At 47.7% G+C, this 22,801-nt stretch overlaps 3 protein-coding genes across 5 annotated transcripts in view; 1 reads left to right on the top strand and 2 right to left on the bottom strand.

The window, feature by feature from the left end:
- LOC100663018 (small ribosomal subunit protein uS4-like) overlaps nt 1–7,327 on the bottom strand; it is a 107,504-nt gene extending 100,177 nt beyond the window's left edge. The window contains exon 1 of the mRNA XM_064293384.1: nt 5,155–7,327. The gene's annotated coding sequence lies outside the window, so the exon portion shown is untranslated. The remainder of the gene's footprint in view (nt 1–5,154) is intronic.
- LOC100662732 (leukocyte immunoglobulin-like receptor subfamily B member 3) lies at nt 7,180–21,158 on the top strand. The gene is given in 17 exon segments (XM_064293180.1): nt 7,180–7,377; nt 7,597–7,632; nt 7,819–8,103; nt 8,270–8,569; nt 8,991–9,331; nt 9,394–9,642; nt 9,644–9,779; nt 9,782–9,796; nt 10,106–10,405; nt 10,714–10,743; nt 11,006–11,056; nt 11,990–12,103; nt 12,955–12,997; nt 13,082–13,119; nt 13,381–13,433; nt 14,304–14,465; nt 14,763–21,158. Coding segments are annotated over 17 exon segments (2,349 nt in total). The 5' UTR covers nt 7,180–7,328; the 3' UTR covers nt 14,910–21,158.
- On the bottom strand, nt 17,894–22,624 carry RPS9 (ribosomal protein S9). Of its 3 annotated transcripts, XR_002784714.2 has the most exons (6): nt 22,530–22,622; nt 22,130–22,251; nt 21,792–21,914; nt 19,168–19,354; nt 18,921–19,071; nt 17,921–18,147 (listed from the first exon to the last, which is right to left on the bottom strand). XR_002784714.2 is itself a non-coding variant. In XM_003406857.4 (5 exons), exons 2-5 carry the CDS (start codon nt 22,224–22,226, stop codon nt 17,970–17,972), a joined length of 585 nt encoding a protein of 194 aa, XP_003406905.1. In that variant the 5' UTR covers nt 22,227–22,251; nt 22,530–22,621; the 3' UTR covers nt 17,894–17,969. The 3 variants fall into 3 exon arrangements, 2 of the variants coding, with proteins under 2 accessions (XP_003406905.1, XP_023399303.1); XM_003406857.4 differs by lacking the exon at nt 18,921–19,071 and having other exon boundaries at nt 17,894–18,147; nt 22,530–22,621; XM_023543535.2 differs by lacking the exons at nt 17,921–18,147; nt 18,921–19,071; nt 19,168–19,354 and adding an exon at nt 19,883–20,152 and having other exon boundaries at nt 22,530–22,624.
- Nucleotides 22,625–22,801: the final 177 nt, after the last annotated feature.

Genomic DNA, 22,801 nt, shown 5'->3' with positions numbered 1-22,801 from the left:
GAAATACGGAAGGCAGCTTCCTGGCCAACTGACTGGAAGAGATCCATATTTATGCCTATTCCCGAGAAAGGTGATCCAACCAAATGTGGAAATCATAGAACAATATCATTAATATCACATGCAAGCAAAATTCTGCTGAAGATCATTCAAAAACGGCTGCAGCGGTATATCGACATGGAACTGCCAGAAATTCAGGCTGGTTTCAGAAAAGGATGTGAAACCAGGGATATCATTGCTGATGTCAGATGGATCCTGGCTGAAAGCAGAGAATACCAGAAGGATGTTCGTCTGTGTTTTATTGACTATGCAAAGGCATTCGACTGTGTGGATCATAACAAACTATGGATAACACTGCGAAGAATGGGGATTCCAGAACACTTAATTGTGCTCATGAGGAACCTTTACATAGATCAAGAGGCAGTTGTTCGGACAGAACAAGGGGATACTGATTGGTTTAAAGTCAGGAAAGGTGTGCTTCAGGGTTGTATTCTTTCACTATACCTATTTAATCTGTATGCTGAACAAATAATCTGAGAAGCTGGACTATATGAAGAAGAACAGGGCATCAGGATTGTAGGTAGACTCATTAACAACCCGCGTTATGCAGATGACACAACCTTGCTTGCTGAAAGTGAAGAGGACTTGAAGCACTTACTAATGAAGATCAAAGACCACAGCCTTCTGTATAGATTGCACCTCAACATAAAGAAAACAAAAATCCTCACAACTGGACCAATGAGCAACATCATGATAAATGGAGAAAAGTTTGAAGTTGTCGAGGATTTCATTTTACTTGGATCCACAATCAATAGCCGTGGAAGCAGCAGCCAAGAAATCAAAAGACGCATCGCATTGGGCAAATCTGCTGCAAAGGACCTCTTCAAAGTGTTGAAGAGCAAAGATGTCACCCTGAAGACTAAGGTGTGCCTGACCCAAGCCATGGTATTTTCAATCACATCATATGCTTGTGAAAGCTGGACAGTGAATAAGAGTTGACACCTTTGAATTGTGGTGTTGGCGAAGAATAATGAATATACCATGGACTGCCAAAAGAATGAACAAATCTGTCTTGGAAGAAGTACAACCAGAATGCTCCTTAGAGGCAAGGATGGCGAGACTGCATCTTACATACTTTGGACATGTTGTCAGGAGGGATCAGTCCCTGAAGAAGGACATAATGCTTGACAGAGTACAGGGTCAGCGCAAAAGAGGAAGACCCTCAATGAGGTGGATTGACACAGTGGCTGCAACAATGAGCTCAAGCATAACAACGATTGTAAGGATGGTGCAGGACTGGGCAGCATTTCGTTCTGTTGTGCATAGGGTCGCTATGAGTCGGAACCGACTCGACGGCACCTAACAACAACAACAGATACATTAGGAAATGTTCACGATCATTAGCCATTAGAGAAATGCAGATCAAAACTACAATGAGATTTCATCTTACTCCAACAAGACTGGTATTAATCCAAAAAACACAAAATAATAAATGTTGGAGAGGCTGTGGAGAGATTGGAACACTTCTACACTGCTGGTGGGAATGTAAAATGGTACAACCACTTTGGAAATCGATTTGGCGCTTCCTTAAAAAGCTAGAAATAGAACTATCATACGATCCAACAATCCAACTCCTCAGAATATATCTTAGAGAAATAAAAGCCTTTACACGAACAGATATATGCACACCCATGTTTCATGCAGCACTGTTTACAATAGCAAAAAATGGAAGCAACCAAGGTGTCCATCAACGGATGAATGGATGAATAAATTGTGGTATATTCATACAATGGAATACTACGCATCGATAAAGAACAGTGACGAATCTCTGAAACATTTCATAACATGGAGGAATCTCGAAGGCATTATGCTGAGTGAAATTAGTTGCAAAAGGACGAATATTGTATAAGACCAGTATTATAAGAACTTGAGAAATAGTTCAAACTGTGAAGAAAATATTCTTTTGTGGTTAAGAGGAGGGAGGGTGGGAGGGAGGGAGAGTGGTGTTCACTAATTAGTTGGTAGAGAGGAGGGAGGGTGGGAGGGAGGGAGAGTTGTGTTCACTAATTAGTTGGTAGATAAGAACTACTTTAGGTGAAGGGAAAGACAACACACAATACAGGGCAGGTCAGCACAACTGGATTAAACCAAAAGCAAAGAAGTTTCCTGAATAAACTGAATGCTTCGAAGGCCAGTGTAGCAGGGGCAGGGCTTTGGGGACCATGATTTCAGGGGACATCTAAGTCAATTGGCATAATAAAATCTATTAAGAAAACATTCTGCATCCCACTTTGAAGAGTGGCATCTGGGGTCTTAAAAGCTAGCAAGCAGCCACCTAAGATGCATCAATTGTTCTCAACCCACCTGGATCAAAGGAGAATGAAGAACACCAAGGACACAAGGTAATTACAAGCCCAAGAGACAGAAAGGGCCACATGAACCAGAGACTACATCATCCTGAGACCAGAAGAACTAGATGGTACCCGGCTACAACCGATGACTGCCCTGACAGGGAACACAACAGAGAACCCCTGAGGGAGCAGGAGAGCAGTGGGATGCAGACCCCAAATTCTCATAAAAAGACCAGACTTAATGGTCTGAGACTGGAAGGACCCCAGTGGTCATGGCCCCTAGACCTTCTGTTGGCCCAGGATAGGAACCATTCCTGAAGCCAACTCTTCAGACATGGATTGGACTGGACAATGGGTTGGAGAGGAGTGAGCTTCTTGGATCAGGTGGACACTTGAGACTATGTTGGCATCTCCTGCCTGGAGAGGAGATGAGAGGGTGGAGGGGGGTAGAAAGAAGCTGGTGAAATGGACACAAAAAGAGAAAGTAGAGGGAGAGAGCTGGCTGTCTCATTAGGGGGAGAGTAGTTGGGAGTATGCAACAAGGTGTATATAAAATTTTATGTGAGAGACTGACTTGATTTGTAAACTTTCACTTAAAGCACAATAAAAATTATTTTTACAAAAGTTCTAAAAATAGTGACAAAAGCAAACAGAAATAGAATTACTACTATTTCTTCTGATAACGTATTAATCTGATCCAGAATAATAATAAATACGCCTAATACGTATTTAAAAAAATTGCTATCAAGTGAATTGCGAGTCATAGCAACCCTATAGGAAAAAGGAGAACAGAGAATTTCCAAGGCAGCTTGTTCTACCGTAGTGGCTTACGTGTTGCTGTGATGCTGGAAGTTACGTCCCTAGTATTTCAAGTATCTACAGGGTCACCCTTGGTGGGCAGGTTTCAGCAGGGCTTGCAGACTAAGACAGGCTAGGGAGAAGGACCTGGTGATCTACCTCTGAAGAAATCAGCCAGTGAAAACCTTATGCATAGCAACAGAACATTGTCTGATACAGTGCCAGAAGATGAGCCCCTCAGAACTGAAGGCACTCAAAACAGCTGCCTCCTCAAAGTAGTGTTGCCCTTAATGACGTGGGTGAAGTAAAGCTTTCAGGAACTTCATCTGCTGATGTAGGGTGACTCAAAATGAGACAAAACAGCTGCAGACATCCATTAATAATCAGAACATGAAATGGACAGTTTTATGCTGAGAACTTCTATCTTTTCATACGTTTCAAGAGTGTTTTCCTTTGCTTCATGGTGCTGGTTACAAAATCTGCTTTAAAATCTCAGTCAACTCAACGTTCATTTTTTCCTTTGATTACTGTTGAGTTTTTTCTTGGTTCTATGCAAGTTGACTAATTTTTTACTGTATTCTGTACAATTTTACCATTATGAGACATTGGGTGTTAAAGCCACCTGAAGAAAGTGGAATTTTTTTTTATGGATTGATCAGTGTTTTTTTGTTTGTTTTATTAGGTTATCAACCTGGTTACATTTTGGCTCAAAATTCCAACTTACCTTTGGGTGATGTAGTCTCAGTATCAGCTCAGTTTTCAAAGTCTATGCTTTGCTGTTTGTCTTCTTTTATTACTAGAAAACCCTCTGCTGATATATGTGATTACTGCCAGTTTGTCATTCTCTCATTCCTCTCCTCTTAAAACTTATAAAAGATATATTTTGGGACCTAATTACTCTATTCTTCTCTCACATTTTATGATTTTTAGGTTCTACTTTTCTACTTGTTTTTCTTACATTTTGAGATATTTCCTGAGTATTATTTCCCAATTACTATATTGTTCATCACCTATCTCCTATTATAGAATTAAACTTTGGAGTTTTTTTTTTGTTGTTGTTCCATGACAGATTTTTTTCTATAACACTTCCCTACCACCTACTTTTTCTATAAACATCTTTCCTTCTATCAGAGATGCCACTCCCTCCTTTAACCGTTTGATTTAAAGACTGCTTATTTTTAAGTCTCTTCCAATTTTCTCTATCATCTCTATTGTCCTGATTCAGAAATTCCACAATTATTGAGCTGATCAGTGTATTCCTGAGGATACAGTTTGAGCTCATATACTTTGTCATTTTGCCATTGTGCTAATCATTCACACAAGTTATAATCCATATTCTCTTGGACTGTGAAGCCCCAAATAGGTGACTCTGCTGAAGTTGTTTCTGACTCACGGTTTTTAAGTGTTCTGATCTCAATGTTCTACACAGGGTTCTGCACACATTATTCAAAACTGTCCCCATACCATATGTGGAATAGACACTGACATCTGCACATACTCAAGCGACTATTTTTCACCCATACACTAGGGAAGGGAGCTGAATTCTGGCCACAACCCTAGAACAGTGAGCAGAGAAATTGCAATCCTTATTCATAAACAGGCAGTAGGTTCATAGAGTCCAGCTTCAAACCAGGAGTCCAGTATCGCCGCTGGGGCTTCACCTCCTGTCTCCACACAGACATAGTCAACCAGGTCCTGTGACCCATTCCCTGCTACCACACCACAAGACTACCCAGCACTGGCACCTGCTTACTTCAAAGGATTCACTCTGCTTTTCTGGCACTTTCATCTGTCTCATTTGTTCTGTCTGTGGGAACATAATCTAAAAACATTTATCCACCATCCCTTGTGCTTGGAGCAGAAGTGGGCCCTGTGGTGTGACTTTAATAAGTCCCTGGATGTGAAATCTGATACCATGATCATCTCAGCGTCCACATGACTTTGTCTGACCCATGAGACCATTCCAGAGTGCACTCCTCCCATGTCTCAAGCCCCACTTGATACTCACATCAACCCCGAGAGGAGAAGTCATTATCACCTTACTATGAGGAGGACAATGAGACTCCAGAAAAGGAAGTTGCCTGCTCAAGATTGACAGTAAATGTGTCAGCCACATCTTCAATTACTGTCTCTGAGTTTGCCTCCAACCAGTGCTGTTACACAGTTCCTGAAGAAAGAACCCACAGTATAAGGTGGACAGTTCTTCCCCGGAAGAAAGAGGCACTGATGAGGCAGAAATACTTGAGAAAATTTGAATGAGGGTGACATGGAGAAAGAGGCTGTTACATATAGAAATAGGGAAGTCAGTGAGGGGAAGTGCTAGGGAGAAAGAAAATTTGCAACACCAGACCAGGAAGAAAAGTTGTACTTTCTACTGGGAGACAATGAACAATCTTATAAACACCACCCCATAGCCTCTCCTTCACCTAGGGTCATCCACTTGGTGATGGATTTACTGCCTTCTACAGTCAATTAAGGAAGAGACTGGGATAGCCCTCAATTTTTTACTGTCTTCCACCTCACATTCAATCATCAAATCTAAATAGCTCTGCCCGTGAACCGTCTTAGCCATGTCCCCGAATCCTTCACCACGTTCCATGATCAGTTGAAGATGAAGACATCTTGCCTGTACCACCACAAAGCCTCTTTCCTGCTCCCCCTCTCTCAACCCCCCTACTCCCTACTCCAGTACATTCTTCTCACTGCACATGCAGAGAGCTCTTCTAACAATCCTACCTGGCTCTTCTCCTCCCTAGTTCACTGTTCCACAAGTTTCCGTCTTCCTCGAAATAAGATCCAAGTACCTCCACCTGACTTGTAAAGCTGTGGATAATCAGGCCTGAGATAAAACTCTCCATCTCCAGCAAACACAGCTCCCTACTCCCAATTAATAACCCCACTTCTCTCGGGAGATTGTGACTCATGACGACCCTAAAAGACAGGGTAGAACTGTCCCATAGGGTTTCCAGTGAGCGGCTAGTGGATTCAAACTGCTGACCTTTTGGTTACCAGCCAAACACTTAACGCTGTGCCACCAGGGCCCCCTCCCCTACCAAAGTCATCACAATTAAATGTACATACTTATACATCACACACACACACACACGCACTGAACTATTAAACAGTTTTGTGCCTTTTCACGGGCTGCTCCTTTAGCCACTTTGAACATAGCGAACTTGTTTCCAACCTCCCAGAATAAGACAAAGACCAAGAAGAGTTCCCATCTCATTACACTCAACTGTAAATTACCTGTGTGATAAACTGTGTATAAGCGTTACATAAGACATCCACACAATCCTGTAGAATACTGACTGGTACTTCACCCAGGGCTTAAATTAATGTTGGAGTTTTATTATTCTTTATTATTAATAGAACCCTCCTACATGCCATTCTCTGCATAGTGGGGTCTTCCTGAAACAGAAATCTGTCCATATTGTCCCTTGCTTAAAAATTCCTGGTGCCTTAAACGTAAAATCCAAAATACTTCCTTAGTGCACGAAACCCTGAGTGATCGGGACCCCGTGTCCCCCGATTGCTCTCAGATCCTACAACAGCCCAAGCTCTTTCTCATGGAGGGTGTCCTCCCCTCACCTCTCTCGGTGCTCACCCTAATGGCATCACCTCTCCTCCTCCACGTCTTCCTCACTCCCATGGTGCAGGTACTTGATGTCCACCTGTTAGTCTCTTTGTCCTTATGTTGCTCCTTTTTATTTCAAGGTCTGTCTTGTGTTCACCTGAGCTCCGTGAATCCAGGAGGAATCTGTGTGCTTCATCAACGAATCTCTACTATCTGCCTCCCTGATCGGACGTGGGAAATGCTCAATAAAACTTTTGGATTGCCTGGCTGGTGGAAAGAAGGAAGAAAATTTGCATTTATGGGGTCTCCAAAAAGGAAAGTGACGTGCTCCAGTTCATCCAACCTCTGTAAAAGGCAGACGCAGGATTGGAACTCAGATTTGGTGTGAAAGGTTTCCAGGGAGTCTGCTATGTCCTCAGCCCCAATATCTGGGGAAAGCAGAGCCAGGCCACAGAGCGGGGCTGAGGGCTGTTCCCCTTCCTGTGAGGCTGCTGAAAAGGAAACCGCGTGACACGTAACACAGGGCCCAGGACTTGTCACACCCTGTGCATGTCTGTCCTGCCAGGCCCTGTGGTCATTATAATTCGTCTGGAGTGCTGGAAACCATGCAAGGCAGTGCCACAGCCCTGACCCTCACCGCCTTTCTATGTCTTGGTAAGCTTGGGGGAAAAGGGCAAGGGATGAGGACCCCCTCCTCACACACAGGTCCTGGTCCCTGGGAGACCCCAGGGATTCAGGAGGCTCAAGAGGAAGCTGAGACTTTGAGGGGAGGAGTGTTCTCAGCCACATCCCAGTGCTCAGGGGCCCAGACCACACAGGATGCTTCTGTGTGTAGGTGTCAGCATGAACTTCTCACAGGGAACTCTTTCACAGGACTGGGCCAGGGCCTGCGGAACCAGCTACAGACAGGTGAGTCCTCCCCAGGCCTCCCAGCTCCAACCTCTGGGCAGCACAGTGAATGTCCCTGGGCAGCTCAAGGGGAAGCACAGAGGATCTGAGCTGCTGGTGACCAGGGTGGGAGAAACGTCGAAGTGAAAGCTGTGGGAACTGAGGGAAGAGGAGCCCCTTAGAACTCCAGATCTCATTCCTTTCCAGGGACCCTCCACAAACCCTCCATCTGGGCTAATCCAGGCCCCATCACCACCATGGGGAGCTCTGTCACCATCTGGTGTCAAGGGTCTTGGCAGGCTGATGCCTACTATCTGTATAAAAACCAAGGGTCTCAATACTTGGAAATGTGGCGACCAAGGAACTTTGTGGATAGGGCCAGTTTCTTCATCAAATCCATGAGCATACAACATGCAGGGCAGATCCAGTGTGCATATCACAGCTCGAGTGGCTGGTCAGAGCTGAGCGACCCTCTGCTCCTTGTTGTGACAGGTAAGAGGGAGGAATCAGGACATCCACCTTCACTGTGAGCTCCTCCTCACAGGCAGAAGGGAAGGCATTGTGGCCTCAGGGGAAAGGGAACCTCACAGACTACACCTGTGGGGTAATGTGCAGTGACAGTATCCCCCTTTACCTCAGCTCCCTCCTTCTCTCTCAGGAGCTTACAGCAAACCCTCCCTCTCAGCCCATCCAAGCCATCTGGTGGTTTCGGGGGGGAATGTGTCCCTCTCCTATAGCTCACAGGACACAATGGACACTTTCCATCTGCTCGAGGAGAGAGAAGCCTTCCCTTCCCAACAGAGGAAATCTGAGTTCTCTGCTGGGAGGCACCAGGCCACCTTTCCTGTGGGCCCTGTGAGCACCTTCCATGGAGGCATCTACAGATGCTATGGTTCTCTCAGAAACTACCCATATGTGTGGTCACAGCCCAGTGATTCTGTGGATCTGACGGTCACAGTTCAGTGAGTCCCACTGCCCCATCTTTTTCTCAGAACCCCCAAGATGCCTGATCGAAGCTGTGCGCCCAGGGTGGCCCTGGTGGTGATGGGTGGTCAGTGACACTGTGCTCTCGGATCCAGAACCACAGAAAGGGGCCTGGGGAGAAGACCAGCATAGACCCACTGCAGCCCCATGGACATTGTGGGCATCGGTGTCCCCTTCCATTCCACTGCCTCCTCTACCCCAGGAGTGTACAAGAGGCCCTCCCTCTCAGTCGAGCCAGGCTCACTGGTGCTCTCTGGAGACAGTCTGACCCTGCAGTATCAGAAGGGAATGTGGCCTCAGGGGAAAGGGAACCTCACAGACTACACCTGTGGGCTGTAGGGTAATGTGGGGTGACTGTACCCCCCATTTAGCTCAGTTCCCTCCTTCTCTCTCAGGAGCCTACAGCAAACCCTTCCTCTCAGCCCATCCAAGCCCTCTGGTTGTTTCAGGAGGGAGTGTGTCCCTCTCCTGTAGCTCACAGGACAGGATGGATACTTTCTATCTGCTCAAGGAGGGAAGAGCTGACCCTCCTCAACACAGGAAATCTCAGTTCTCTGCTGGGAGGCACCAGGCCATCTTTCCTATGGGCCCTGTGAGCACCTACGATGGGGGCACCTACAGATGCTATGGTTCTGTCCGCTCCTCCTCCCACCTGTGGTCACACCCCAGCGACCCTCTGGATCTCAGGGTCACAGATGAGGCAGCCCCCACCCAATCACTCTTTCTGGGGGCTCCAAAATGACAGATATAGGCCATGTGCCCAGGGGAGCCCTGGTCATGATGGGGGATTGTTGACAGTGGCCTCCTGGGAGCAGCATCACAGGGGGGTGTGAAGGAGACGAGTGTGCACTCACTGCAGCCCCGTGGACAGTGGGGATGTGCGTTTCCTTCCATGCCACTGTCTCCTCTTCGCCAGGGGTGCACAGAAAGCCCTCCTTCTCAGCCCAGCCGGGCTCACTGGTGCTCTCTGGAGCCAGCCTGACCCTGCAGTGTGGCCCTGAGGCCTGCTTTGACAGGTTCCTTCTGACCAAGGATGAGCAGCTCTTACTCCCTTTCCCAGTGCCTTGACAGGCAGTACAGTCCCATCTTCACCCTGTGCCATGTGAACCACACCCACAAGGAACAGTACAGGTGCTATGGTGCATGCACACTCTTCTCCAGGTGGTTGGCCCCCAGTGATCCCTGTACGTCTTGGTGGCAGGTATGGACCCCTTCCCAGCACGATGTCCAGACGGTCTGCTGAGGTGTGGACCCAGGGTCTCCCCTGGTAGAGATGGGGTCAAGGGAGACACAGTCCTGGAGCAGAGATGAGATGGTGGCTTTGATTCAGGGAGGGGTGTGAGGAAGGGAGAGTGAGAAACACAGGGATGAGAGAGACCATAACAGAGAAACTGAGAGGTGGGGAAAGAGGGGCCACAGAGGGAGAGTTCCTGAAGAGGAGATGGTGGTCAGCTCAAGGGAGATGGGGACCAGATGGCTCCCTGTACACTGTGGCCTCCTTCTTTCACAGGAACATATGAGAAACCCTCCCTCTTGGCCCATCCTGGCCCCTCAGTGACCTTGGGAGACAGCGTGACTCTGCAGTGTCGCTCAGATCAATTTTTTGATACATTCCATCTGTTCAAGGAGGGCTTGATTGCCCCTCCCCAGCAGATGAGTTGGCAGAAAAATGCTGGGCCCTTTCAGGCCATCTTCACCATGAGTCCTGTGACCTCAGCCCATGGAGGGACCTACAGGTGTTACAGCTCACACAGCACCTTCCCTTACCTGTTCTCACAACCCAGTGACCCCCTGGAGCTGGTGGTCTCAGGTGAGAACCCCCTGAACCTGTCCCCTCTATGTTATGATGGTCGGTTCAGTGACCTGTCCCCAGGGTAGCTCCGGGCTAGGGTGAGACGGAAAGGCCACTGAAGGAGGGTCACCCAGAGGGGATCCATCCCTCAGAGGGATGGAAAAAGACAGGGCAGCTCGCATCCCTGCCTCATCCTCAATCCTCATCCCTGAGGACCGGATATATCCATGGTGGGTAGAGGGAGGCTGGAGAGGATCAAAGCTGACCAAGAGGAAAGGGCAGAGGCACCCCAACTCTCATCCTCCCTGAATCTCTAATCCTTGTAGCCTCACACCCAGAGACCACACCAAGAGCTGGTGAGTAACAGAGGTCTTGTTCCCCAGGGGGACCCTAGATTTGCCCTCTCAGCTGCTGGAATTTTTCCTTCATCTATCCAGCACAGCTTGTGTCCTGGGGGGCTAGGAGATGGGCAGATATGAGGGTGGTGACCCCAGGCTCCCAGAGGTTGTGGGGCTGGGGCCTGATGAGGAGCAGGGTGTTTACAGCAGAGGGAGGTATGGGGTCCAGCCTGGAGGAGGAACAGTGGGCTGAAGCCCCTCATCCTGTCTTGCTCCCCAGGAGGCTCCGAGAATCAGCACCACACACCCAGGGACTCAGACCCACCAAGGGGTAAGTGACGGTCTCTCGTTTGGAAGAGCTGACTTCTGTGTTGGCTCAGCCACTTTTTGAGATAGTGATCTTAGAAAAGGCCTTTCCTCTTTCCCTCTGGAATCCATGTCTTCACTTGAAAAGGGGAAGCTGCCCAGCTGTGACACCATGTGGGGGAGGGGCAGGGCAATAACTAGGACATCTGTATTCTTCCACATACTGGGGGAGCCCAGCCTTTCCAGAAGCTGTTGTGGTGATAGGCAAAGAGTGGGGCTTAGAAGTCGCACACCACCACCACCACCCCCACCCCAAGTTCAAATCCTGGCTCTGCCACCTCCCAGCTGTGAGACCTCAGGCAAGTTATGTTCCCTCTCTGAGTCTCAGTCTCACTGCCTGTACAACAGGCCTCCCACCATCTGCCCCAGGGCTGCTGTGAGACACAGGGAAATCATAACAGTGAAAGTCTTGGGCCTAGGGTCTGGTCCAAAATGGCGCTCAGTACAGGGTAGACTCCCCACTCTCCACCCTCCTCCCAGATACATAGGCCTGATGTCCGGACAGGCCCCGAGTAGGGGTGTCAGGGCCCTGCAGAGTAGGGGATGGAGCTGGGCTGGGCTGGGGCTGGGGTTTAGTGGACAGGTCACTTCTCTGGTTTTCCATCGGGGGGAGGGGAAGGGAGAGGAGCAGCAAGGAAAAAAAGGACAAGGGGATTCAGAGACCCCCCATTCCAGCCCTGCCACTTCCTGGCTGGATGATCTGGGGCACATGATTGACCTCTCTGATCCTCAGTTTCCTCTTCTATAACATGAGCTGGGTTAGGGTGGCAATCAAATGTTGCATGGCTGTTGAGCGTGTCAGAGGTGATGAGTGCAAAAGTCCCAGCACGTGCTGGCATGCATAGGTGCTTAATAAATGGGCATCACTAATTTATTTATGACCTCACTCATGCCCAAGGTCTCCCACAGTACCTGAAAGTTCTGATCGGAGTCTTGGTGGCCTTTGTTCTTCTCCTCGTCCTCTTCCTCCTCCTCTTCCTCCTCATCAGACACCATCGCCAGGGGAAAGGCAGTAAGTGACATGAGTACGGAATGGGATGAGGCGGCCACATGAGGTGGTAGGTTCCCTGCGGGCAGACCAAGGGTGCTCTGAGGGCAACGGCCAAGGAGACCAAAGAGATGAGAGAAGGTCAGCATAGAAAGATTCCTTCAGCATTTCACGATCTGAAAAGCTAGAACGAAGAGATTAAAAGTGAGCATATAATCAGGAACATAAGAGAGGAATCCTGATAAAAAGGGAGAAAAATGTGGAACAGATTTCAAGTTCTTAAAGAATCCAGACCTCTTAAGGCGGGAGGAGTCCCTGAAACTGTAGCCCTGGGTTGTTCTTTAAACCTTGAGGTGACACTATCCCCCCCTGCCCCGAAGTCACCTTTAAACTAAGTAACAGTTTAGGCCAAAGAGTAAAGACTGTCGTTTTAGTATAAACAAAAAGTCAAGTTACTTTAAAGCACACATGAGAAGGTTGGGAGGCAGGCAGATTAAGAAAATGGAAGTGGAACTAGAACAGAAATGATAACATTGACACAGTGTGAAGAACGTACCCAACGTGACCGATTATTATGTTTAGAAACTGTGGAATGGGGACGGGTTTTGCTGTGTAAATTCTCAACAAAAAAAAAAGAAAAAAGAAGTGAGCGTACCTATAAATATTTCCTGCACCTTTTTGGCTTTTCAAGGTTCATAGTTGAGATACACATACAAGTTTTGTTTTTAGTGTTTAGAACTGTTTTCTCATGAATTCTGTATGGAGAAGGTAACAGAGTTGCTATCTTTCCAGTTGTTAGATCCCCTGTGGACCTGAAAGCAGTCCTAGGGGAGGGCTCTAGGGTGGGTTGGAGACTGCTTTCCAACTTCTTATAGGGACCACAGCGTCAGAGCCAAAGGACAGAGGCCTGCGGAAAAGGTAAGACCACCCCAAAGACCCCAGGCCTCCCACCCTGCCCCCAGCTCCCCCTCCACCACCCAACATTCCTCTCTCCTTCCCCAGCTCCAGTCCAGCCGCCATGGACCAGGACGAGAACTTGTGTGAGGGGGAGAGGAGGGGTCACCCTGGGGGGTGAAGATGTGAACCATCCCCCAGAATGTCTGTGGGAAATGGGGGTAGGGAGGGTGATTGGAAATGGTCCTGGGCCTGGGGTAAGACAGAATAAATCTGAGACCATGTGGCAGGCCCACATCACTGACACTCTCTGGGCCTCAGCCTCCCCATCGATGAGGGGGAGAGGCAGTATGAGATCTCAGGGAATCTTGCTAAGACACAGGTTCCCCTTGTTCTGTCCCCACCAGATGCTGCCGTGAGAGACATACAGCCTGAGGAAGAAATGGAGATGGACAGTGAGGTGAGTCCTCTCTGGCCGTGACCACACCCCAACAACCTTTTTGTCCATTGACTCAATCCGGTGGATACCTGTCCACCCTCCCAGCACCCAACTCATTAGCAGCAGGAATTTGAAGCACACTGCTCTGCCATTGTCTCCTCTCCTGACCTTCAAATTGTTGAGTGCCGAAGTCTGACTGGCAGGGCCAAAGGCTGTTGTTGTGTGCCTTCAAGTCCATCCCAACTCATAGCAGCCGTATAGGTCAGAGAACTGCTCCATAGAGTTTCAGTAGCAGATGACCAGATCTTTCTCCCACATAGCGGCTCGTGAGTTGGACCTGCCGGACTTTCTGTAGAGTGCTTAACTCTTGTGCCACCAGGGTGCCTTTTCATCTAGTGGGGATGAAAAGCCAAGCCTTGGGTTTATAGAGAGGTCAGAGGGGGGACCTTTTTAAATTCCACTATGGTGTCCCATGGCCTAGCTCAGCCTCTGCTTTCTGTGTATTCTCTTTCCTTCAGCCCCTTGGCTGTAGGAAACCAAGTAATGTATCTCAACTAGAACACAGGTGACGATCAGCTCCCACACAGCATAGCAGGCTCACCCCACCATCCCACTCACCTTACTGTAGGTCTGACTCCAACTCACTTGTAGCTGTACAGTGGGGTTTCACTGTTTCTCTCTACCTGGATGGCTCCACACCCAACTCCTACTTCCAGTCCTGACCTCCCTTGAGCACCAGACTCATCTACCCAACTCCCCACCTGCCTGCTTTCTGTGATCACGTGACAGGCATTTCAACTTCACATCACTCCTGCCCCTGCTGCCCCCAAATATACATGGACTGCGGGCAAGAATGTAACCAAGACCAGTCTGCCCTCACTCTCTCTACAGCAGAGCCCTGAAGATCAAAACCCTCAGGCAAGGATGTGTGCCCAGGTGAATCACCACTCAAGATCTAGGTGGGCAGCGGCTCCCTGTCCTTCCTCCCTGTCTGGAGAGTTGCAGGATATGAAGGACAGACAAGTGGAAGAAGACAGTCAGAGGGACAGTCAGGTGGGTACTTTCTCTCCATTTTCCCAGGCTACCCCATACCCCATCAGGAGCCCTGGTGGGACAGGAATCAAGCAATCAGCTCCTAACTAAAAGGTAGGTAGTTTGAACCCATCAGCAGCTCCTTGAGAGGAAGATGCAGCCATCTGCTTCCCTAAAGATTTCCAGCCTTGGAAACCCTATGGAGCAGTTCTACTTCATCCTATACGGTCATTATGAGTCAGAATCGACCCAACGGGCAATGGGTAATGGGTAAACCCCCACAACTTTATGCCTGCATCTCACTCTCCCTCACTCCAGGCTGCTGCACCTGAAGACCCCCAGGAAGTGACGTATGCACAGCTGATTCACTCAACCCTCAAACCAGAGACAACCACATCCCCTTCCTCTCAGTCAGGGGAGCCCTCCAATGAACCTAGCGTGTATGCAGCTGTGGCTATTCACTAACACAGGACAAGACCCAGGCCCCAGTCTCCAAGGAGGGGGCCTGCAAGAACCCCAGAAAGCAACAGAGCTGCCCCCATGAGCATTTAACTGAAGAACTGCAGCTAGCCTGGAGACCTGACATGGACCCCAGGAGCTTCTGGGACCTTGTGGAAATTGTTCCCAGACTCCACCCAAATTACTCAGCTGATCTTACAGTCCCTGCCAAACTCATCTAGCCAACTGCAATAATCTCATGGCACTCTGTCATCAACCAGGCCCTAGTTAACCAAGTGACAAACCTGGGGGGCCTACTATCTGCTACCTGAAACAGACCTGGAATCTTCTGCGGGCTTCATATTTACATGTTTGGGAACAGCAACCTAACAGTGTCAAAGGACCCAGAAGCATGTCACTGCTCTGAAGCTGAGCTTTTAACTGACCTCAAAGTAAGAAAGCCCCCAAACGGGAACTAGGCTACAAAAGACTAAACGAGTTGCTTAATATCAACATCTCTCCTCCAAGTCCCTTCCTTCACTGGACGATGCAGTTTCTCAACAAGGCGGAGGAAAGGGGAAGCTGGTTTCCTCCTGACCATGAGTGTTTTCAGAAACCCCCAGAAGCAAGGGGTAGGGGAGGAGAGTGCAGGGTTCCTTAAATGTCACCTGCCATATATGTCACCAGACAACATATTCTCCATTTTCTATTTCACTGGACCCGTATCTGTGTAAGACAGAAACCTGGGACCTTGTCTGATGTCACACTTCAAAAGCAACAAGCTTTCAAACATGGTTTCAAACTGATTCATTCTGGCTCCACCCCCAGATATACTGAATCGGAATCTACATTTTAACAATATCCTCAGGGGTTGTTTTGTATGTTGTTCTTAAAACTTATTACGTATGCTTTGTGAAATGATGCTTTAGGTGCATTTTTCATTTTATGCCCGATATTGTCTACTTTTAAATCAGTAACATATGAATCTGTTCAAATCCCTGCTTTCAAAGTAGTCTATAGATTTTTTCAAGTGCTACCACTGAAAAACCACAACCATTCCATCTTCACCAGCAACCAAGACTGGCAGGCTCAGCTTGTCCTCTTGTTCTGCTCACCTAACCTTACTTACCCTATCTCATCCCAGGAACCAGGGTAAGATGGCCGGATGTGCCAGGGAATGCCCTGACCTCCACTTGCTACTCACTGTCTGGAAATGACCCCTCCTCCCAGGCCATATGCAAATAGAGCTGTTTCTGTAACACTGTTGGTCAGCCTCCCCCTTTGATGATGGAAGCATCTTGCAAAGATGCTCATTCTGCTCACTGCTACTGCAACCCCCACACTAAGAGGACAAGGGCTGCCATGTAGTAAGCACTCAAGTATCTGAATGACAAAAGTAATCAGACTCCTTCTATACACTCGGCCACATTCAAAAAGTGGAAACGTGGGAAGAAAACATCTGGGTGCCTCCTCTTGTGAAACCTTGCAAGAACATCCCTCATGCAGTGCTATTTATCAATCTCTAATCTATGACTGGATACCCTGGTGTAGTGGGTAAGAGCTAAGGCTGCTAAACCAAAAGGTCAGCAGTTCAAATCCACCAGATGCTCCTTGGAATCTGTATGGGGCAGTTCTACCATGTCCTACAGGGTCATTTAGTCAGAATCAACTCAACAATGGGTAACAAATGGTTACTGGCCTTTTTTTTTTTTTTCCCTGTAATTTCTCTAATATTACAAATCAGATGTCACCCTGCTACTAGTATTTGGAAGCCAACCACAATTACTCCTAACCTCTCAGGCTCACCAGGGTCCCTCTGACACTGCCCTAACAACTCTCCTCTGCACCCCCACCACACACCAGGTGCCAACTCAAGGGATTTAGCTTTTTTTCTAGAAATTTGTCAGCTGCAATACGCTGCTGATCACTTCGGAACATCCCTCCTGAATAGGTTTCACTGGCATAGCCGAACAGGATTCCTTTTTTGAAAATGTACTCAGCTGGAGAGGCCCAAGTCCATGCAACTGTGGCAGTTACCGTTCTGTGGTTTAACGTAACCTTATAGTTACTGTATCAGTGGCACTGAATGTGTTACCAAAAATAAGTATATCTATCAGACTATTTTTGTGTAATTTCTTAATACTGGTATTTGTTATCTCCACATAAAGTGTACTGGTCTAAAAAGTGTATTTGAAAATAAACCCTGATGGAAAAATGCCTTTAAAAAATTTTTAAAAGTGCATCGGGTGGACACTTGAGACTATGTTGGCATCTCCTGCCTGGAGGGGAGATGAGAGGGTAGAGGGGGTTAGCAGCTGTCACAATGGACACAAAGAGAATAGAGGGAGAGGGCAGGCTGTCTCATTAGAGAGAAATTGGGAGTATGTAGCAAGGCCTATATAGGTTTTTATGTGAAGAGACTGACTTGATTTGTAAACTTTCACTTACAGCACAATTATATATACAAAAAAAAAAAAAAAATTGCAGCTTCTGTACCCTGTAACCTCCCATCGTACCCTGCAAAACAACTTTTGGGGGAAAAATGTGGTTATGCCCTCTCAAGGATATGGCACTTTGTTCTTGTGCCCAATGCATGACATATTCCAGGAAGGTCCAAGACACTTCTAGGAAAAATGCTGACACACCACGAGCTAAAGAAACGTCAGGGTCAGCAATAACTCAGCCGATGTTAAGCAAGATGTGGTTGTGATCAAGTGCTTGTTTTATTCTGTAAAAACCCCCTGCACCGTCTGAGCTTCGAGCACATTGTGCTTTCGCCTTGTGCCCCAAACTCACAAATCATATCTCCCTCAATAAAACTCTTCTGCTTTTACTTTAATTAAAAAAAATAAATAAATTTTTTTTTTTTTAAAGCAAGTGGACAACCTGTCTTGGATACAGTGTGAGCTTCCCCTCACTACACAGAACTGAATGTTCACAACAAGGGTTAGACTGGATCCCAGGAAAGAATCTAAGTCAGGGAGAGGAGACCCAATAATAAACACCAACTCCAAAGTGCTGATCTGGTTTTTATTATCTGATTGGAAAACTTGATAATGTCCCCAACCCAGGAGAGGGTGGGGGGGCTTAATCCTCCTCCTCATCATCACCAGCTCCAGCCCCACCCTGGCCCTTCTTGGCGTTTTTCCTCTTCACACGGCCTGGGCGGCCTCCACCATATGGGGAGCGGAGGGAGAAGTCAATGTGCTTCTGGGAGTCCAGGCGGACGATAAAGGACGGGATGTTCACCACCTGCTTGCGAACCCTGGAGGGGGTAGGGATGGTAGGTGAAAAGGATTGGGAGGAAAAATAGGGTCCCCGCTGCAAGACAAGACACCATTCTTTCTCCTCTTCTTCCAGTGGACAGGGCTGTACTGATGCTGAATAAATACCAGGGTGGGGTTCTAGACCCCATGGAAATCCCTGTGTACTGACAAGGGCTTTAAGGCATCACCTCATCTACACAACTGCTTTAGCAGACAAGTTCTCATTCACGTTACCCACATAACCCATACAAGGTTACAAAGCCAATAAGGTGGTAGGTACCACATGGACCCAGGCTGGGTTTTCAAACACTCTGAACTCTGTACCAGGCCCTGAGCTTTACTCTCAGGTACAGTTTCACTCTCTTAGGCACAGGCACTTGAGGCAGGGTTCTCTGAACCCATTTCATATACAAATAAAAGCACTTGCCCATGGGTCACACAGGGCTAGAGGATGGCTGAACCAAAAATGCATTTTGGGCAGACTAGCAAGCATTTTGCCCACTTACTATACCATGTATAGTAAGCTTTCCCCCTAATGGTTAGGTTTTACAAGAGGAAATGAGCCCCCAGATAAAGCCCAGTTTGCCTTGACTGCCCTTTTCACTGTACCAGCTGCCACCCTGGTGTTCAAGCGTCAGACCTCTGGCACTGATTTCACCAAATTAATAACATCAGTCTGTAACAGACTTTACAAGTGGGCCCAGTAGATTAGGTGAACCCACCAGTCAGTTCAGCGGCTTCTCCCTTGCCTGGGGACACCAAGAGCTATTACCTGTCCAGCTGCACACATGCTTGGCGGAAGCCTTCACAAGGTGTACGGCTTGCGCCGCAGTGACCCTTGCGCTGGGCTATGGGGACATGAGCTGTTGGTAGGGGGCAAATCTGGGCCCTCAAAGTAAGCTCACACCTGCCACCTCCGAGGACTGCATAGGAGATAGGGACAGCAGGCTTAGTAAGGGCAGCCAGCACAGGGATTGGGGTGGGAAGGGGGAGTCCAGGGGGCCCTCCAGAGGCAGTACCTGATGTGGCGCTGCCGGATCAGCACCCGGGCGTGGTGGATGGACTTGGCCAAGCCCAGCTTAAAGACCTGGGTCTGCAGGCGCCTCTCCAAGAAATCCTCGATCTTCAGGCCCAGGATGTAATCCAGCTTCATCTTGCCCTCATCCAGCACTCCAATGCGGACCAGTCGCCGCAGCAATGCATTTCCTGGTAAAGGGGAGAGGAAGCACCGACTCAGGGTTCCAACTGACCTCAGGCTTGTGTTGGCTGCTGTTAAACCACTACTAGCACTAACGAAGCACTCTGATTAGAAGCTCATAGACTGGAGTCAGGCAAGCCCTGCTAGTTAACCAGATGTAGGGGCACATAGCTTTTCTTACCTGTAACACGGGAGGAGTATCAGTATCTATGCTTTCACGCATGAAAACAGAAAAACTTAAAGAGTAGCTATGTTTAAATGTGTAACGTCATTCACTATACCACTCTATTTGTGACATTTTCCGTGGAAGATAGTACATGTAAATAACATAACGATGCATGGCAAAAAAGTATCCAACAGAGTCAGCCACAACCTAACTACTTCCAACGACCCCAGGCTCAGGTGTTGTTCCTTGCCCACAACAGGCATGCCCTTCACCTAGTCTTTGATGGCATGAGATACAAATTATAAAATGCTTTAGTCCTTTAATGTGAAATACAGATTACAATTCCTGCACTTAAGGTGCTGTGACGATACAGTTCATACCTGTAAGGTGTTTACCTTACTTGCTGTTATAAAGCCTTTGAAACAAATGAGCTCAGTGTCATGCCGCTTTGCAGGATAGCCTGGTTCAGCATCATGGCTTGCCTATTTCAATGAGCGAAGGTCACGGTGATGGTTTAAAAAACAAAACGACCTACAGATGAGGTAGAGCTTGTGGGTTCCTCCTTGGCCCGTGGCTAAATGGCTTCCTTGACTAGAAAGCTTGGCACCTGACGAGTTGCCATCCAACTTTCACTTCTGCCCTGGAATACCACAAGTAACCCTTGTGTTCACTTTGTCTTCACTACTGCTTTTTTCATTACTTTCCCACATGACCGTATCCAAATAAGCTCCTTTGTGATCAGTTCTATCTTCAGAAAAGTCCCCGCTTGAAGCCAGAGCTAGCTGTGGCTAGCTCCTCCTCCCCCCATGAGATTCTGGAAATCAACATCCCCAGAGCTTTCACAGGCTTGTCCAACGGGGTATATGAACTACAGAAATAGTGGAAACCTCCACCATCCACAAGTCTGGGATGGATTCAAAGATGTGTAAACCTGTGATGGCTAAACATGCATTTGGCCTTTCTCAATTTCTACTGTGCATGACTACTCTCATGCCTCCACAGGTGTAGAGGCAGTTCCTCCCTACATACCTTAATGAAAGACCGGAAAAATCACACTAAAAACCCTATTTGAAAATTATGAGAAAAGCTAATTGCCCAAAGAAGCCAAGCCTTCCAATTCCCAGTCCTTCCTGTATTTCACCATAAATTAAGATTACCCATGCATGGTCAGACTAAAAGTAGTATTGTTTCAAGATGAAATCTGTGAGGTAGCCCATTTCAAAGGCCAACTATAAACAAGTTACGGAATCACCTAACTTTTTACATCTGCTGAAATCAAATGTGTAACTGCACCCACACCTTAGATACAATGGAGAAAAGACACACCAAATTAAAAAGCTATTTTTACGTTTAAGTATCATTTAAACATCTACTGTATTCCGTAATTAAAACCACAGTACCCTCATTTTCCAAGTAGTAGCTCATTACACGTGACTGGAAGCTTCCTATAATTGGTCTCACACCGCGTTCACGAGACTCTGGAGCCAGGTGCCTGTCCACCACTCCCACGTATAATGAGGCCTCCCTGATCAATTTGCCCTTATCAGTACAATGGGAATATCAGCACCTACTCCTACAATAACATAGTACATGATAAGGTGTGTTAAAAAAAAAAAAAAAAAATTCGCTTCAGCCCTTACATCACCCATTGTAGTATTACTGCCTCACTGGTATTACTTAAAATGAGTTCTATCCTGTCATTCTTCCACTCTGGAAAACAATTCTCCAACTCATTCCCAAAACTCTCGTCTCGGAGTAAAAGCTCAGGACCTTAAAAAATTAGTCTAAGGCCTTGTATGATCTGCCTTCCCCTCCAGTGTCATCACTGAAACACTCTCCCCTGCGAGATCCAGATGGATTGCTTCCTTTCCTGACCAGGTCGCTTACATGTCACCTTGCACACACCCAAGTTCCCTCCCGACTATTAGCCATTCCAGAAATTTCAGTTTTGTCTATGTCGACATCAGAATGCAGGCTACATGAGAACTTTTTTGCTACATCACATACGGCAAGAACTAGGTGCCCAAAAATACTTAAGTTAGTTTTACCTGAGTAACCTAAGACTCCAATGTTTGCCTAAACCAAAGTCAGACACCTAAAAGATGAGGATGGGATCTGAATCCATTGGCCCCTTTCCTACTCCACAATCCCCAATAAACACTAAAGTTAAAAGACTAACTTCGCTTGCTCAATGTCACTTTCACGGTTAGAACAGACCGCCTGGAAAGCATAATCTCAGCAACCCTCCAAATTGTTTCTTTCAGTGAACTTCTACGTACCTTCAAACAGACGCCGTGGGTCCTTCTCGTCCAGCGTCAGCAACTCCCGGGCAGCTTTGCGGATCTTGGCCAGAGTAAACTTGACCCTCCAGACTTCACGTTTGTTCCGGAGACCATACTCGCCTACACGTGGGAGGGAGTTGACGGGAGAGGAGACTCAGTTCCGCGGACTAGCACAAAAACTGGAGACTGTTGGCTACAGGATTTAGAAAATCTTTCTAAACCACGAACGGTACCAAATTCAAGAAGACGAGACTACAATGAACACGTGGACGGACGCACCCACGTGCTAGCCTTCTCCCAATTCCGGAAGCCAAAACTTTGTCCCTAGAACTCACCAATCAGCTTCAGCTCTTGATCAAGACGAGACTTCTCGAAGGGCCTCCGCGGGGTCACATAGGTTTTCCGACATACCCAGCTCCGCGCCACCGGCATGCTGCCTCCAGTTGCCCGTCTGCACCTGCACAAGAAATCCGGACGTGAGCAATCCGGGAGGCCCCTGCGCACTTCCACCACTGCGCAACCGTTTGATTCTAGAGCCTCGTGGCGCCCGAAGTAAACCTCGCGAGAACAGCCCTAAAGCTTTTGTAACAGGCCCACTGTTTTTCTAACCATGCAATTCTATCTAACCACCCTCTTATCGTCCCCATCTTTAGCATGTTAATTAAATAATTAAAGTTCGCAAACCCTAACTTTACAACCGAAACCCAAACGAGGGAGCAGAACGCGAAACATCACCTAACAGCTGACCCCGCCGAGAAAAAGAAACGCAACGGCCTCAGCCGCGCTCTTATAGGAACGCCTCTGCTGCGTGACGCCAGCACGCATGGCGCACATCTGAGCCAATCAGAAGAGGCGTATCGCAGACGGAAAAGAAATCGAGACGAGAGGTTGGGCTAGAGTGGCGTGCTAGGCTGGGCAGGAAAGCCGGCTCCTGATGGAGGGTGGGAAGGCGGATGACCGGAGAAGTGGGAAAGGTGTGCAGAACCCTGCTTTTCTGCCCTTCTGAG

Source organism: Loxodonta africana, chromosome 11 (assembly GCF_030014295.1).
Source record: "Loxodonta africana isolate mLoxAfr1 chromosome 11, mLoxAfr1.hap2, whole genome shotgun sequence".
NCBI classification, from domain to species: Eukaryota; Metazoa; Chordata; class Mammalia; order Proboscidea; family Elephantidae; genus Loxodonta; species Loxodonta africana.
This window is presented reverse-complemented; position numbering and strand designations above follow the sequence as displayed.

Excerpts from the sequence above, each read along its gene's own strand:
- RPS9 (XM_003406857.4), bottom strand. The coding sequence starts at position 22,226 with ATGCCGGTGGCGCGGAGCTGGGTATGTCGGAAAACCTATGTGACCCCG. Across the intron at positions 19,355-21,791 it reads CCCACGGCGTCTGTTTGAAG|GAAATGCATTGCTGCGGCGA; the intron begins GTACGTAGAAGT and ends CCCCTTTACCAG. Across the intron at positions 18,148-19,167 it reads ATCCGGCAGCGCCACATCAG|GGTTCGCAAGCAGGTGGTGA; the intron begins GTACTGCCTCTG and ends TACCCCCTCCAG.